Source organism: Erinaceus europaeus, chromosome 7 (assembly GCF_950295315.1).
Source record: "Erinaceus europaeus chromosome 7, mEriEur2.1, whole genome shotgun sequence".
NCBI classification, from domain to species: Eukaryota; Metazoa; Chordata; class Mammalia; order Eulipotyphla; family Erinaceidae; genus Erinaceus; species Erinaceus europaeus.
In genome coordinates, this window is record NC_080168.1 from 24,649,254 (window position 1) to 24,668,181 (window position 18,928).

Below are 18,928 nucleotides of genomic sequence, written 5' to 3' on the forward strand. Positions count from 1 at the left end.
CAGGGATCAAAGTGGAATTCCATGCATGCCAGTACCACTAAACTTCCTCCCTGGTTGACATTTTGTAGTTTTAGTTGGAGATTTAATTGTACCTTTTCTCTCCTTTCATACCATGGTAGTTATATTTCTTTTTCTACTTGTTTCTGTGGTTTCCTGGAGTTTAAATTATGTATATACAACTCATATATGTCTACTTTAATATAATACTTTTACTTCCTAAGTACTGCAATTACCTTACAACAAAATATTCCTAATTCTTTCCTCCTGTCATTTGTGTCATTCATATCACTTATATGCAAGCACACACACACTTATGTATAGATAACTAATTAAATTGTTGCCATTTTGAACAAATTGTTACGTGCAAGGTCTGTTAATAAGAAAATAAAATTTTACTTTTATTTTAATTTATTCTCCAGCACTCTTCCTCTTTCTTTAGGTCTGAGTTTCTGAATTATATCATATCCTTTTCTTTGAATAAATTCTTTTGATATTTGGTGCATGAGGGGGAGAGTGGTGTCAATGTAATGCGGAATTTGATTGGAATTTTTTCCAAATAGTGGAAGAAAATTTTGGCAGTTCAGTAAAAATGCTTTCATAACACAATAAATTGTGAGTTTCTTGGCTTAAAGAATTGTGTTTGTGTTCCGATTTGTCAAAAGAGCTGAGGAAGTTGTGAATTCACTTAAAAACTATAATGTTATTTCCTTTGTGTTAAGAAAGAAAGTGGACTAAAAAGAAACTTATCTCTAGGTGATGTTTTTAATTTTTATTAAGCTGATTTCTATTAAACTTGTATATATTCCAGAGCCCAAAGGAAGACACAGGAGCTTCAGGATATGCAGCTTTAAAGAATAGATAATCTTGTTCTTAATATAAATGTCATTAGAATCATTATCAATATCAATATCAATCAATATTAGTATATTTATAAAGACTGTTACTGTTTTGGCAGAATTTTGGCTCTTAAATTTTGATTTGCCTGTTTCTGAGACTATTCCCCATAAATTCAACTAAGTCATTGTGAAAAGATTTAAAAAATGTAGTGGCTGGGGGCCAGGCGGTAGCGCAGCAGGTTAAGCGCACATGACGCAAAGCGCAAGGACTGGCATAAGGATCAGAGCCCCTGGCTCCCCACCTGCACTGGGGTCGCTTTACAGGCGGTGAAGCAGGTCTGCGGGTGTCTTTCTCTCCCTCTCTCTGACTTCCCCTCCTCTCTCTATTTCTCTCTGTCCTCTCCAAAATCAACGACAGCAATAACAATAATAATAACGACAAACAACAAGGGCAACAAAAAGGGAAAAAATAACCTCTAGGCGCAATGGATTCATAGTGCAGGCACCGAGCCTCAGCAATAACACTAGAGATATAAATAAAAAAATAAATAAATAATGCAGTGGCTGAAATGTAGTTTTAAATGACTGTCTTATAGAACTTTTGATAATAAAAGGGGTAATCATGGATGAACATGCCTCCCTGAGGGAGGGTACCTGGTTGAGCGCACATATTATAATGTTCAAGATCCCAGGTTCAAGCCCAAATCTCTCTACCTGTAGGGGGAAAGCTTTGGAAGTGGTGAAGCAAGGCTACAAGTGTCTCTCTCTCCCTCTATATCCACCTACCCTCTTGATTTCTGGCTGTCTGTATCCAATAAATAAAGATAATAAATATTTTTAAAAGATTTATTTAAAAAATGCTACCCTTGAAGGGAGTCAGGCGGTAGCGCAGCGAGTTAAGCACAGGTGGCGCAAAGCGCAAGGGCATGTGTAAGGATCCCGGTTCGAGCCCCCGGCTCTCCACCTGTAAGGGAGTCGCTTCACAGGCGGTGAAGCAGGTCTGTAGGTGTTTATTTTTTCTCTCCCCTTGTCTGTCTTCCCCTCCTCTCTCCATTTCTTTTTTTTTTATTATTATGTAATTTCCCCCCCTTTTGTTGCCCTTGTTTATCGTTGTTGTTATTGCTGTCGTTGTTGTTGCGTAGGACAGAGAGAAATGGAGAGAGGAAGGGAAGACAGAGAGGGGGAGAGAAAGACACCTACAGACCTGCTTCACTGCCTGTGAAGTGACTCCCCTATAGGTGGGGAGCCGGGGGCTCAAACTGGGATCCTTACTCAGGTCCTTGCGCTTTGTGCCCACCTGCGCTTAACCCGCTGTGCCACTGCCTGGCTCCCATCCTCTCGCCATTTCTCTCTGTCCTATCCAACAACGACGGCGTCAGTAACAACAACAATAAAGCAACAAGGGCAACAAATGGGAATAAATATTTTTTAAAAAGTTTAAAAAACGCTACCGTGAAATAGTATAGAACAGCTTAAGAAGAGCTCTGCCAATCACTTTCAAGACTTTTATTCCCGTAAGGTTTGACCCTATATGAAACTAGTTTTCGTTGCTGTCAACGAAATTCTGAGTATGAAACATTGGAAACAAAATAGAAATTTAGATATCACAGACATCAAAGTCCTTTATGATCAGAGTGAAGGCACAGGAACTGTACTTCAGCGGTAAATAACTAGAAATCAGAGGGCTGGGGAAAATAGTTCAGCCCATTAGAGCACAAACTTATCTACCTGAGGCACCAAGTTTAATGTGTGGCATCACTTTGTAAGAGCTGAGCAGTGTTCTCACCCTTTCTCTTTCACGCACACGCACACAGTAAATACATGTATTTAATACTGGGTTGGGTTGTGGCGCACCTGGTTGAGGTTGAGTGCACATTTTACAGTGCGCAAGGACCTGGGATTGAAGCAGCACTGCTTCACTACTCACAGATCTTCTCCCCTGCGTTTGAGGACCAGGGGCTCAAACCCAGGTCTTTGTGCATTGTAACATGGCGCCACTGCCCAGCCTCTCGCCCCCTACCCTCTCCATTTCTTGATGTCTGTATCCAATGAATAAAGATAATACAATTTAAGTGTATTAAAACTAATTAGAAAATGAGGCAGAAAATAAATGAAACAATCAGTGCTCAAAAAAAAAAAAATCAACATTAGGGAGCAGTGGGTAGAGTCAGTGATATTTGAGAAAAGAGCATATATGATGATACTTATTATTGTTCATATTTTCTTCTGAAGGCACTTTCTGGTACCTGGTATAGGAAGTTGAAAGCCAAAATAACATGGTGGCCTTTCTTGATTGAGATAAAGATAAATCTTGGGGGACTGAGATATCTGGAATTAGTAGTTGAGAATAATGAAGTTGGTTTGTTGGAAAAACCATGATGTATTTTTGCACAGAAAAACAGATGTGTCATGACTTTTCCAACGACTAAATACTTAATAAAGGATGAGCTCTAGGAAGCTCCCTGTAATTCTCTTGAGACTTGTTGACTATTAAGCTAGTTGTAGACAAAACACTACAAGGGTTGGCAAATAGCTATTAGGATATTGTAATTGGAACCGTTTTATACAAAGTTGAGAGTTGTTTGAATTCTGAACAAGCAGAGTGAAGAGACACTGTTCAATACCTAGAGAGATCAGAGAAAGTCAGACCTCAAGAATGTTGATGAATTAGTCTCCTTAAGTAATTACGACGTACTTACTGTAAGAGTTCTTAAAAAAACATGCTGAAAAGTGAATAATTTAGTAACCTGTTGAAGCCAAATATATCACTCTTAAAGGGCAACCATAAAGTCTGGAAATTGAACAATTTGAGATTCATTGGTGTCCATAGTAAATGCATGTGTATATATTACACATATCTATACATCAATAGAAATATGAACTGATGTTACATAAGCACCACTGGATGTACAAAGTTGAGAAAAACTGCAGTGAAAACGGCGCATAGGTGATGAGATTAATTAGCAAACATTACAAAACCTATTTCTTTTTATTTTTTTAACATTTTTAAAAATTATATTTTATTTTTACTTTATTTATTTATTTTGCCTCCAGAGTTACTGCTGAGGCTCAGTGCTTGCACCATGAATCCACTGCTCCTGGAGGCCATTTTTTTCCCTTTTGTTGCCCTTGTTTTATCGTTGTTGTGGTTATTATTATTGTTGTTGATGATGTTGTTGTTGGCTAGAACAGAGAGAAATAGAGAGGATGACAAGACAGAGGGAGAGAAAGACAGACCCCTACAAACCTGCTTCACCACTGGCGAAGCAGCCTTCCCCACCACTGCAGGTTGGGAGCCAGGGGCTCAAACGGGATCCTTAACGCTGATCCTTGCACTTCCCGCCATGTGCGCTTAAACCGCTGTGCTACCACCCAATCCCCCAAAAAACTTTTACATGCTAAAAGACTTAAAAAGGAGATGAGATGGGGAAAACCGAAGGTAGCATTTAAAGATACTGAAACCTCATAAGTAAAATACAATACAAAATGAAAACTGTTGGTTCAGCTCAACAAAATAACAAGCACGGGTATATTAATTTCATTTTGGTAAATTAGTTAAGATACTGTAACAGGAACTGTTTAAATTGAAACTCATAACCAAAAAAAAAAAAAAAAAAAGGGAAGGAGAGAGAAACTGATTATCACTGATCTGTATTCAATCAAACATTCCAACATATACTTAAGTTGAGTTCTAGTTATAAGTGGGAAGTATTATTAAGAGAAATGATAACCATCTGCCCCCTAAATTTGCTGGAAACTATAAAACGATTACTTAAAGAATCTCAATAAATTGCAAGATGATAATTTAAAAAGTCACATGAAGGTGCATTGCAGTCATGTCATTGAGTTCCAGAGATACAGAGAATAAACCTTGAACGCAGCTGTGCTGATGAGAAAGGGAAAAATGGAGGAGCAAAGACAGAAAACGCTCTTTCAGACACATATGGTGTGATGAGAAATTTTACCCATGTGTCAACAATTCTACTAAACCTTTCACCTCCCAATACAATTATAAAACAAGAAAAAAGCCAGCATTACTTAGCAGAAAATATGCAAGGCAGAAAACACACTTATAAAAGTTCTGGAAAATAATTTCAAGATTTTTACCCAGTAATGCTCTTTAAAAATGGAGAAAATTAGCCAGGCAGTGGAATGCCTGATTAAGTGCACACACTGCCATGAATAAGGATCCCAGGTTCAAACCCCAAGTCCCCGCCTGCAAGAAGGAAGGTTCACAAGTGGTGATACAGTGCTGCAAGTGTGTCTATCTTCCCTCTCCTCAGTTTCCCTGTCATATCAAAGTAGATTAAAAAAAAAAAAAGGACAAAATAACACATCCAGATAAAAGCTGGGAAAAATTTTGTCCATGAACCTATGCTACAAGAAAACTCAAGGTAGTCTTATGTCTAAAATAAAGCATCACTGTAAAATGAATGGAAAAAAAAAAGTAGTAAGAAATGACAAATGAATAGGTTTGAAATATGTAGTAATTAAATTATGTGTCCCCAAATAACATATTGATCAGAGAAGTTATAAAATGTCTTAAATAGGATAATGAAAATATTTTTTTAAATTGTGGAAAATAATGATTAAATTATTAAGGTATTGCTTAGATGGACATTTATTATAAAGCTACATATTAGAAAAAAGTGCAGTGTAAAAGGACTGCTGGTAGCAGTGGATTTATTGTGTAGGTACCAACTCCTCCCATCCAAGTACTAACGAGGCCCAACTCTGCTTAGCTTCTGAGATTGGGCGTGTTCAGGGTGGTATGGCTGTGTAGACGCCAACTCCCTAACCCTCATGGCAATAAAAAAAAGTAATGAAAAAATTTTAAGTCTTTAAATTGATAAACTTATAGTTAGATCAAGTAGATAAGAAATACTAATGGAAAGAAGTAGAACTGGACAATAGCTCACCTGATGAGCAGCAAATTGACCATGTGCAAGGACCTAGGTTTGAACCTTTACTTCCAAATGGGCCCTCCACACATAAAAGGAAGCTTCACACTGGTGATAGCTATGTCTCTTTCATCTTTGCTCTCTGTGTCTGTGATTGAAAGAGAACAACAACAACAACAACAAAAATCTACCATGATTAGTGGAATTGCACAGATTTACAGTCCTGAAAAGCTGTCACAGAAGAAAAATAGAAAAAATATAAATGTTCCAGTGGTTGTTATAGACACTGGTAGAATAACTAAGGGGTATTATGAGCAATTTTATACCACAAGTTCAACAATTTACACACAATAGATTAGTGCATGAAAGATACAAATTATCAAAACTTACACAAGAAGAAATAGCCTAGAGACCCTATATCAGATTATTTATTTATTTATTTATTTATTTTTGCCTCCAGGGTTATCTTTGGGGTTCAGTGCCTGCACTAGGAATCCACTGCTCCTAGAGGCTATTTTTTTTTCCTGTTTGTTGACCTTGTTTATTATTGTTGTTGTTGTTATTGCTGTCATTGTTTTTGGATAGGACAGAGAGAAATTGAGAGAATACAAGAAGGCAGGGGGAGAGAAAGACACCTGCAGACCTGCTTAACCACTTGTTAAGTGACCCCCTGCAGGTGGGTCCTCACACCGGTCCTTGAGTTTGCTCCATGTGTGCTTACCCGATGCACTACTGCCCGGCACACTCAGATAAATGAATAATAAAAAAATTTACCATATGAAGAACTCCAGACCAAGATGACTTCACTAATTTTATTGAAACTTATGGAATAAATTCCAACACTGCACAGACTCCTTCAAAATAATTTGAGTATAAAATATTTCTTGACTCAAGCATTAGTTTGATTCCAAACTAGACAAAGACATTCATGACATAAAAACAAACAGGTCAGTGTCCCTTTTGATTATAGATCAAAAGGAAAAAACTAAGGGAGCAGATCCAACCTTGTAAAATGTAAGGACAATATGCTGTAACAACATGATAGAACATTTATATCAAGAAGAATGGTAGATGGATTTAACATAAAAAAATAAATGAAGGGTCCAGGTGTTGGCACACATTACAGTGCACTAGGACCTGGGTTCAAGCCCTTGGTCCCCACCTGCAGGGGGAAAGTTTCACAAATGGTGAAATAGGGCTGCAGGTTTCTATCTGTATCTCTTGCTCTCTATCTCACCCTCCCCTTCTAATTTTTGTCTCTAATAGATAAAAATAATAATAATAATAACTGGAAAGTTCAAATAAAGCAAAACAGTGGCATCACACAAGTTTACTTGCAAATAAAAAGGAAAAACATAATTTCCATTAGTACTGAAAAAAAGGTTTTACAAAATTTAAACTCAGTCAAGAGGAGTACATTAATAGAACATCTTTAACCTGAGAAAGAACATTTATATATGGGAGTTGGGCAGTAGCGTAGCGGGTTAAGCGCAGGCTGCGCAAAGCGCAAGGACCAGCGTAAGGATCCCAGTTCGAGTCCCTGGCTTCCCACCTGTAGGGGAGTCGCTTCACAGATAGTGAAGCAGGTCACCAGGTGTTTGTTTGTCTTTCTCTCCCCCCTCTCTGTCTTCCCCTCCTCTCTCCATTTCTCTCTGTCCTATCCAATAGCTACAACAATAAAACAACAAGGGCAACAAAAGGGAATAAATGAAATAAATATTTAAAAAGGAAACAATTTTTAAAAAAGAACATTTATATGAATTATACAGCTAGCAGGGGAGTCAGGCGATAGAGCAGCGGCTCCTACCTGTAGGGGAGTCGCTTCACAAGCGGTGAAGCAGGCCTACAGATGTCTTATCTTTCTTCTTCTTCTAATATTTATTTATTTATTCCCTTTTGTTGCCCTTGTTGTTTATTTCTCTCCCCCTCTGTTTCCCCTCCTCTCTCCATTTCTCTATTCTATCAAACAATGATGACATCAATAACAGCAATAATAGCTACAACAATAAAACAACAAGGGCAACAAAAGGGAATAAATAAATATTTTTAAAAAGAATATTTAAAAATTAAGTATACAGCTAACATATTTAATGATAAAAAAAAGGATTTTTTTTCTTCCTAAGTGAACTTACAAGATCCTTACTTTAAAGACAAACTTACTTTTTTTTCTCCAAAATATCAACTTATCCCCTTTTGTCGTCGTTGTTGGATAGGACGGAGAGAAATGGAGAGAGGAGGGGAAGACAGAGGTGGAGAGGAAGAAAGACACCTACAGACCAGCTTCACCGCCAGTGAAGGTGACTCCCCTGTAGGTGGGAGCCGGGAGCTCGAACCTGGATCTTTACACAGGTCCTTGTCCTTTGTGCCACATACGCTTAACCCGCTGCGCTACCGCCTTACTCCCGACAAACTTACTTTTTACATGCCCTTAACTTTTGATAAGTTTAGATATAGTATTAGATGTCTTACTCTATACTCTTGAACTGTACTTCAAGGTCAAAATAGAGTTGTAGATTCTTTACATTGACAAGACGTACCAAGGGAAATTGTATTAAAAAAAAATCTTGATTTAAACAACTTATATTTAGTTTCTTCAACAAGATAATTGAAGAATGCAAATCAGCAAGGATAGGGATTAGAGTAACGCCAGTCTGTCTTGGCGTTACTCTCGATCGCACTCTGTCATTTCACAAACATTTCATAAAAACTGCAGCAAAGGTGGGCGCGAGGAATAACATCATTGCAAGACTGGCCAGCTCTTCATGGGGCGCGAGCACTTCCACACTACGATCATCCTCTCTGGCATTATGCTATTCCACTGCAGAATACTGTGCCCCAGTATGGTTCCGTAGCCCCCATGTCCACTTGGTCGATTCCAAATGATATTCCTCCATGAGGATAATTTCTGGAACCATCCATTCCACCCCGGTTCCATGGCTGCCAGTCCTTAGCAACATCGCCCCACCAGATATTCGTCGGGACGCGGCATCATCTAAGTTCATTTCCCACGTCTACGCTCGACCGGACCTGCCAACATACGCGGATATCTTCGCCCACCCTGTCCAACGCTTGATGTCTCGTCACCCAATCTGGTCCCCTACGCCTACACTGAACTTCTCTGTTCCAGACTCTTGGAAACAGAGTTGGCAGTCAGCTGAGATAAAGAACAAACACCTCATCACAGACCCCTGCAAGCGTCAACCCGGCTTTGACCTAGCACGTTATGATCGGGCCCTCCTCAATCGCTATCGAACAGGCCATGGCCGGTGCACCGCTATGTTCCATCGCTGGGGAGCCAGAGACGACCCGAACTGCCCCTGCGGCTACAGACAGACTATGACCCACATAGTCAACGACTGCCACCTCTCCAGATTCAAAAGAGGTCTCGAAACTTTACATCAGGCTCAACCTGATGCTGTTGACTGGCTACGGAAGAAGGGCAAACGCTAGAAGAAGAAGAAGAGGAACATTCTGCCTTTTGGGGTCTGAGTATTCTTACTGCTTAGGAGGTCTTAATTCATTGATGTCTTTGTGCTTATCTTAAGGGGCAGGGAATCCCATCGTTTTGTTTTGTTTTTTAATATTTATTCCCTTTTGGTGCCCTTGTTTTTTTATTGTTACAGTTATTATTGATGTCGTTGTTGTTGGATAGGACAGAGAGAAATGGAGAAAGGAGGGATAGACAGAGAGGAGGAGAGAAAGATAGACACCTGCAGACCTGTTTCACCGTCTGTGAAGCGACTCCCCTGCAGGTGGGGAGCCTGGGGCTCCAACCGGGATCCTTACCCAGGTCCTTGTGCTTTGCGCCACCGGTGCTATCGCCCGACTCCCGGGAATTCCATCTTATTGTCAGTATGTGGAGGAAGTCACTGTTTTTAGTGGTCTGAGGCCAGATGGATGTATGAATCGTAAAGTGTTGACATTCAGGATATATCTCATTCTCATTGGTTTGTTGTGGCATAAGCTCTATTCCAGTTGATTATGCTCTAAGTTATTTAAACCAATACAACGTTTGTTATATAAGTAGTTTATATAAAAATGTGTTGACTGGGGTGCAACAGGTGTTAATATCCTTTAAGCAAGATAGTCATATGGTTTATCTGTAGAATGTTTGTTTTCTTCTTTCTTTCTTTCTTTTTTTAAACCAGAGCACTGCTCAGCTCTAGTTTATGGTGGTGCAGGTGGTTGAACCTGGGACTTTGTAGCCTCAGGCATGAGAGTTGCTTTGCATAACCATTATGCTACCTGCCTCTGTATGTTTGTTTTCAACCTTAATTATTTTTGAGAAAGACATGTTTTCAAAAAAAACAACATGTTTTTCAAGTAAGGAAACAGTAGTTTTAATGGGAGAATTTGTCACTTTTAAGCACAGCAAGCAGATCTTGTTAATTTTTTATTAAATGTAAGATATGGCATCCATTTTTTAAAAAATCTCATTGCATATATCACAAATCCTCAGCATTATTTAACTTAAATTTAATCTGATATTTACATTTTCTGCTATAGTTTTCTTTTTTTTTTTATTTAAGAAAGGATTAATTAACAAAACCATAGGGTAGGAGGGGTACAACTCCACACAATTCCCACCGCCCAATCTCCATATCCCACCCCTCCCCCGATAGCTTTCCCATTCTCTATCCCTCTGGGAGCATGGACCCAGGGTCATTGTGGGTTGCAGAAGGTAGAAGGTCTGCTATAGTTTTCTAATGTAATTGAATATAGTATGTGAACATAAAAGTGAATTTTATAAATTTAACTTTAGTATCAGAATATACTTGCTAAAAATGGAATAGCATGAGTGCCAGGGACTTTTTTCTTTTTTCTCTGATCACTATGTGAATCATCAGTTTTATAACCAGTCTTACCTAGAATAACAAATTAACCTCATAATCTCAGTGTTAGAACACAGCAAAGTGGTTTGCAAGAAGTCCAGTGTGGTTGGGGCTGTGATGCCCCCATACTCTAGCTAAATGCTATCTGCACTAGCGATTTTGAAAGTGGTAGTATGAACTGGAAATGAATATGTTATTTTGTCATGGTAATAGTCCCTAAAGCTAGGAAATGTAGGATGACACACTAAGTATTTGAGGATTGCAGTTATCTCTTCCACACCCAGATTTTATCTTTTCACCTTAATTAATTTCCTTGGGCTTCTTTTTTGTTTGTTTTACCTCCAGGGTTATCGCTGGGGCTTGGTGCCTGCATTATGAATCCACTGCTCCTGGAGGCCATTTTTCCCCCATTTAGTTGCCCTTGTAGTTGTTATTGTTATTGGATAGGACAGAGAGAAATGGAGAGAGGAGGAGTAGACAGAGAAGAGGAGAGAAAGATAGACACAGACCTGCTTCACTGCTTGCGAAGCAACAGCCCCCCACACCCCACTCATAGGTGGGGAGCCCGGGGCTGGAATCAGGATTTTTATGCAGGTCCTTGTGCTTTGCGCCATGTGTGCTTAACCCCCTGTGCATCCAATTTCCTTGTTTCCTTGCAGGCTCCACTATAGTGCTTTCTCCACCCAGTAACCAGAATACTCAGGAGAGGAAAAAAAACTTTTGATGCTACTTTTTTAAAAATTATTTTTTATTTTCCCTTGTGTTGTTGTTTTATCATTGTTGTAGTTATTATTTTTGTTGTTGATGTCGTCATTGTTGGGTAGGAGAGAGAGAAATGGAGAGAGGAGGGGAAGACAGAGAGGGGAAGAGAGACACCTGCAGACCTGCTTCACTTGTGAAGTGACTTCCCTGCAGGTGGGGAGCAGGGGGTGGGGGTGGGGGGTGCTAGAACTGGGATCCTTAGGCGGGACCTTGTGCTTTGCGCCATGTTTGCTTAACACAACGCTGTGCTACCGCTCGACCCCCCCCTTTTCTCCCCCTTTTTTCTTAATTAGGTTACAAGAATGTAGAATTACAGTTCTGTGTCCTCGCCTTCCATAGTTTTCACAAGTCTCAGAAACACTTTGCTTGCTTTGTTTTTGTTTGTGTTTTTTTTTTTTTGATAAGTTCATGTGTATCAGTTCTCTAGACTCCACATCGTAGTGAAACCATTGGTAGTTGTCCTTCATCTCTTTGCTTATTTCACAAAGCATAATTTCAGTTCCATCTGTTTTGTTCCAAAGGCCACAAAAATTCCCTTTTTTGATTGCTGAGTAACATTCAGGGGAATATAGGTTCCATCGCTTCTTTAGCTAGCCACCTGTTGATGGGTACTTAGGCTTCTACTCTTTAGCCACTATGAATAATGCTACTATGATTATGGGGGTACTTATGTTTCTTTGGATACATCTTTGTGTGTTTCTTGGGTGAATGTTTCAGAGTGGTATCGCTGGGTCATATGGTTATTTCCTTTTGATTTGACTCCGCGTATCATCTTCGACCAGCAGTGTAGGAGAGTGAGTGTCCCCTGTCCTCCACAACCTCACCAACACCTTTCATTTCCTGCTTGTTAATGTAGGTGGGCCATTTTCACAGGTGTGAGGTGTTGATGCTGCTTTGTTATAGCTTCCTTTTTAAAATTTATTTAATTTATTTTTTATAGCTTCCTTTTGTTTAAAATCTAATTCTTACTTGTGTAACATACTGCCCTACTGTGATGATAGGCATTAAATATTAAATATTATTTATGAATAGTTTTTTTTGAATATTCAGTCTCTTGTTCTGTCCATAGATACATAATTTAAAAGTGCCTTGCTTACAAAATCACATTATGAATAAACCAAGCAAACAACATCAAAAGAGGTCTTAATTTATATTACATCGAATATAATTCAGAGCAACATCAAAAGAGGTCTTAATTTATATTACATCGTATATAATTCAGAATCTTAAAAAATAGCTTTGGGGGCTGTTGAACTAATAGAAAGTCCTCTTTTATAATGAATGAATTATACATAGTTGTAACAGTTATATCCTATTTCCTTAATAGAAAGTAATGTTTTAGAATAATTGTGTCCTCTGGTTAAAATTTATATGAACTATATTTCATTATAGTTAACTGTATATTAAGAAAGTCAGTAGACTTTATTTTCAGAGCAGTTGCAAATTTACAAGTAAACTGAACAGAAAATGCAGAGCTTCTGTAAGCCCTTGTCCCTACATAGACATAACTTCCTCCAGTACCATCATACTGCACAATAATGCATATGTTAGTACCTGAAATTTTACTCTCAGTGTTGTATAACCTATGGGTTTTTGACAATGAATGCAGCTTTCAGAAAATATTTTCTTAAAGTTTTTGTATTGCCATTAGGTAATTATTGCTCTTCAGTTACACGATCAATTTTTGTCCTATTCCCTTAGCAGTTACATTAGTTGCCCTACACACATACATATACATACTCAGCCCCAAATAGTCTCATTTGTTTGAAAGATTATAATATTTTCATAAAAAATTAGTTTGCAATTGCACCAAAGTAAAAGACCCTGTGTGGGGGGTGGGGTGGGGGGGTGTCAGGTCCTGGAACATGATGGCAGAGGAGGACCGAAGTGGGGCTTGTATTGTTATGTGGAAATGTTATGCATGTACAGACTATTATATTTTACTGTTGACTGTAAATCCCCCAATAAAGAAATTAAAAAAACTTTCATATTTACAAATTAGTGGTCAGAGCCTTCTGATATGATAGAGGAACTAGGATTCACCCCTTGTTTTCAAATTTGCATGCAAGAAAGATTTTACTATAAATTCTTTACCATGGCCTGGCTGTGATCATCCTGGGAATCAGGTTTTTTTTTTTTTTTAAAGACATTTTATGTATTTATTTGATAGAGCAAGAGAGAAATCAAGAGAGGGGAGGGAAGATAGAGAAGCTGAAAGAAAACGACACATACAACACTGCTTCATTGCTCACAAGCTTCCCCCCTGCACATAAGGTCCAGGGACTTGAACCTGGGTCCTTCCTCATTGTTATATGTGCACTCAACCAGGTGCTCCATCACCCAGCCCCCTTCAGGGAGGGTAGATAGCATAATGGTTATACAAAAAGACTTATGCCTGAAGCTCCAAAGTCCCAGTTTTTTTTTCCCCCCTCCAGGGTTATTTCTGGGCTCGTGCCTGCACCATGAACCCACCGCTCCTGGAGGCCATCTTTTTCTCCCCCTTTTTGTGCCCTTGTTGTAGCCTAGTTGTGGTTATTATTATTACCATTGTTGATGTTGTTCGTTGTTGGATAGGACAGAGAGGGGGAGAGAAAGATAGACACCTGCAGACCTGCTTCACTGCCTGTGAAGCGACTCCCCTGCAGGTGGGGAGCCGGGGGCTTGAACCGGGATTCTTACGTCAGTCCTTGCGCTTTGCGCCACGTGCATTTAACCCACTGCGCCACTGCTTGACTCCCCAAAGTCTGTTTTAATCCCCTGCACAACCAGAGCTAAGCAGTGCTCTGGAAACAGAAAGAAAGAAAAGAAAAGAAAAGAAAAGAAAAGAAAAGAAAAGAAAAGAAAGAAAGAAAGAAAGAAAGAAAGAAAGAAAGAAAGAAAGAAAGAGAAAGAAAGAAAGAGAGAAAGAGAGAGGAAGGAAGGAGGGAAGGGAGAGAGAGAAAGAAAGAAAGAAAGGTGATTTATTTTTAAAAAAACATTACAATGACTATATATTTGCTTATTTGAAATGTATCTGTTTTTTAATGAAACCTGATCATTTTGTTTAATTGATTTTAATTAAGTATTTGACTAATAGAGTTCTCTTTTAGCAATTAAAATCACATATAGTAAAATTGAGTACACAATGAGTTTAGTTCTAGCACAGTTCAGATGACTTGTCTGATACCTGATAGTGGCTTACACATTGAAGTGTCACATGACAGTTTTACATGTTGTTAGGATTGTCATTCTTGTTGCCTTTCTTTTACTGGCCAGCTCCTATTTCAGCCTTTCAACTTTAGTATTCTGTAGCAATGGAGATTTCCCTAATTACTGGATACATTATAAATAAAAACAGGTGTTTGTGGGATAGAGAAATAAGGAAATGTAATCCTTTTCTTCTTATCAAAAGAAGCTGGCATGCCTGTCTGCTTCCATGTAATTAGATGTCTTGTAAAGGAAATTGGGATTATATGACAGGAGTCAAGGAAGTTATTAAACAGTCTCTGTGAAGACTTCATTGCCTTTGCACTTTGACTAACAGTGTTTGTCTTGTTCACAGTAACTCTAGTACTGAATGGAAGTGGCTTGTAGACAGAGCAAGAGTTGGCAGCCGGTGGACATGGCTTCAAGCCCAGATTTCAGAGCTAGAATACAAAATCCAACAACTAACGGATGTTCACAGGCAGATTCGTGCCTCCAAGGTATTTGAGTTCTTCTATTAAATAAATTACTGTATTATTGTCTACTCATATGTCCATACAAAATAATTGTTACAAGTCATTGTTTAAAGAAGTATCAACTACTGAACTGTGAACCATTAACTCCCTCCAGATAAAGAGGAAAAAATGTAGTTAAAAGATTTATTACATAATGGCCATTATATGTTGAAGCTATCTTTTGTAATGCCTTTTATCATACATTAACAATTCAGAATTTCTTTATTAGATTCTAAGTAATTAAATGATGCACATTTCCGGTAAACATCTATTATTTTATTTTACAAGTGTGAGGAATATTGGGTGTAGCGAGAGTCTTTATTTTATGTTAAAATTGTTAACACATAAAAAAGTTATAGGAAGTGGTAATGAATGTGCCTGGACCTACCCTGACATTTACAAATTATTAACCTCGTACTAATTGGGCTTGGTGTATAGAATAATAAAAGTTGACTGTATAGTGGTGGCTCGCTTGGTAGAGCCTGTAAGCTACCATGCTCAGAAGTGCTGTGGTTATCTTTCCTTCTCTTCATCTCTTGCTCTTTCTCAGTCTTGCTGACAAGAAAGGAAGAAAGAAAGAAGAAAGAAAGAAAGAAAGAAAGAAGAAAGAAAGACTGCTTAGAATAGTGATGTTGTGCACACACTGAGTCTCACCAATAATCCTGGTGGCAAATAAATATTTATCTGTCCATTTTGAGCATATGCTTCTCCCCCCCACCCCTTTATAGCTGCTATTTAGATTCTAGCTTTAAAAAAATTGTTCTGCATATATGTTTTGTATACTACTGGCACGGAGTTGTTTATTCTATGACATTTATTTTCCCAGTCCTTTGAGATCTTTCTAAGCAGTGTAAATCTACAAAGTCTTGCAGTCTGATTATTTTTATTCAGCATGATCGTACTCCCTGTATATTCTATAGCTGTATGAGTATAATACATTTGGAGCAATACAATGAATTGCGTATCTCTTTTCCTGTTTTCTGTTGATAGACATGTATTGTTTCAGTTACTGTGCAGTAAAAACAGTAGCACATGATTACCTTTCATGTTTTGTTTTTTTTTTTCCCCCCTGTGGAGCTCATGCATATGCCATTTCACTACTTCTGGGCCAACCTTTTCATTCAGACAGAGATACAAGAAGGAGAGACACCATGGTACTAGAGTTTCCCCAATACCATGACAAGTCTATATGGTGCTGGGGCTTGAACATGGGATACAAATATGGCAAGGCATGGTTCCTACACAGTTAATCATCTCTCTGGCTGTTAGGTCTTTTTTATTTCCCAGTAAACCTGTGGAGCTGGCTGGGAGGAGGCTGTCCCCATAGAGCATACAACTTGGTATGCACGAAGCTTTTTTTTCAAGCCCTAGTACTACATAGGGGCTCTGTAGGTAGCACTAGGTGAGCGTCAGGATGGTGGGGCAAAACTGTGGTGTCTCTCTTCTCTGTCTTGCTCTGCACATCCTTAACAACGTATTCTAATTTTTTTCTTTACCCGACTTCCTCTATGTCCCTTTTTAAAACTGGTTTTCCAGGGGTCGGATGGTGGCACACCTGGTTGAGTGCACATGTTACAATGTGCAAGGACCCAGGTTTGAGCCCCAGTCTCCACCTGCAGAGGGAAAGCTGTGCAAGTGGTGAGGCAATGCTGTAGGTGTCTCTCTTTCTCTATCACCCCTGCTCTCTTGGTTTCTGACTGTCTCTATCCAATAAATAAAGATAATAAAAATGATTTTTAAAAAAAAATTGGTTTCCCTTAGAGGTGGGGCTTCAGGAGTTCCCATCTTATAAGTAGCACTGTACAGGATACAAATGGTCCATAATATTCACTTAATTTATTCAATCTTAAAATATTATTCACTTATATTAATAGTTGGTGTACTTGTCACATGAGGATATATAGTATTTCAGCCACATTGTACACTTAATATTTTTCCAACTAAATTTAAGAGGTTATAAAGATATATGCATATCTATATGTCAAATGATATATGCAATATATTGTATATTCTTTGTGGAGGGGCATGTGATAAGAATGTTTATGTGTATTTCCTGTGGGCTCTAAGGTTGACTTTTGGAGTGAAGAAGCTGGGGACTGTGGGAGAAAGTTAAACTTGCTGAAGAATAAATTTGTGAATGTATGAATGGTGGGTAGAGAGTACAGGGGCAGTTAGAGCTTATTTCTGTAGTTATATTGCAGAAAGTATCCCATCAAAGCTGAAAACATGCCTGTATTGTTAACATAGCTTATAAGCAAGAAGAACTTTGGTTGACCTAGAGTAAACTTTCCTCAGTATAGGCTGGTCCATGAATGCTGGCTAGCAGCAACAGTTGACTGGGGCTCCTCTTAGTGCTCTGAGGGAATTAATATAAAGTTAGATTGTTGCTTGGTTGCTTGTAAACTTGTTATTTTAATTTATGAAAATTGGGGCCCTCAAGTATAAAACTCATATGCAAAATGCTCGTGACTAAAATGATAATAGAATATATAAGAAATGGTTTGAATTTCAATCTGAAATATTCATATTCTGTGTACAGTCTTTAATCTTATTGTAAATATATCATGTCTTTGATACTAACAATTAAGACCATTAAGAAAAATAACTGCATGAATATGAATTATGGCAATGTTTTACAGACTTACTCATTTGGCATTCAGTTATTTTAGCTGTATATGTTATAAACCATGCAGGTTTTTTTTTTTTTTTTTTAGTTAAATTATATTTTTCAGGTGTATATTTTCTGATTTCCAGGGTTAATTACAAATGTGCTTTCAGGGGCCTGGGAGGTAGCGCAGCAGGTTAAATGCACATGGTGTAAAGTGCAAGGGCCAGAGTAAGGATCCCAGTTCAAGCCCCCAGCTCCTCACCTGCAGGGGTTGGGGGGGGGGGTCACTTCACAAGCGGTGAAGCAGATCAGCAGGTGTCTATCTTTCTCTCCGTCTGTGTTCCCTTCCTCTTTCGATTTCTCTCTAAAATAAAAAATAAATAATTAATTTAAAAAAGTTGTTTCAAGTGCACTATTGTAATGTTAAATGTGCTTTAGCAATCTGTTTTTATTTTAACTTTTATTACTGTTTGTACAGGGGATAGTGATCCTAGAAGAATGTCAGTTTCCAAAAGACATTTTGAAAAAACAAATACAACTTACAGACCAAGCAGCTTCATTCAACACTACAGGGAATCTTCAGATTACCCAAGAAAGTCAAGATCCTTTACCAGAACAAGATTTTGAAATGTCACCAAGTAGCCCAACACTACTTCTTCGCAACATAGAGAAGCAGGTAATGTGAAGGGAAAGCAAATGTGGTGACTTGAAATGACTTTTAACTTGTTTTATAAAGTGCTTAAATTAATGTGTATAATGACTTGGGGTATGGGTTACTAATGTTGACTATTGGACTATACAGGCATATGAAATATTTTCTGTAGATGAGTCTTTACTATGGCATCAATATAAGCATAATATATATATATATATATATATATATATATATATATATATAAAACACATACCCATAGAGCAAAAATCCTTCTGTAGTAAGGTTAAAAATCCTCCTCGTAAAACGAAATTGTTTATCATTAGCCTTTTATCATAGAGTGATAACAACGATACCACTTATTAGGTCTAGACGGTTATTTGGTCAATTTATTGATCAGATGAAACTAAGCGGGTTTAGTGTGGTGTGGTCGTAGACATATTTGGTCAATTTATTGATACTGTAACTTATTGATACTGCCCACATGAAATTATGAGGTTTTTTTTTTTTTTTTCCCTATTGTGAAATAACTTAGTACCAGATTACTTACTGGTTTGCTTTACTTCTGGCAAGTCTTTCAATAATATATGAAAGTTTTGGTAGCCTTAAGTTTTTCTTCCTTTGAAAACATAATCATTA

General features: G+C 38.1%; 1 protein-coding gene across 1 annotated transcript in view; it reads left to right on the forward strand.

Moving 5' to 3' along the window:
* Positions 1 to 18,928, forward strand: part of KANSL1L (KAT8 regulatory NSL complex subunit 1 like) — a 115,228-nt gene that overhangs the window by 31,052 nt on the left and 65,248 nt on the right. The window contains 2 exon segments of the mRNA XM_007524512.3: positions 14,873 to 15,014; positions 18,116 to 18,313. Of these exon segments, the coding sequence (XP_007524574.2) occupies positions 14,873 to 15,014; positions 18,116 to 18,313 (340 nt within the window).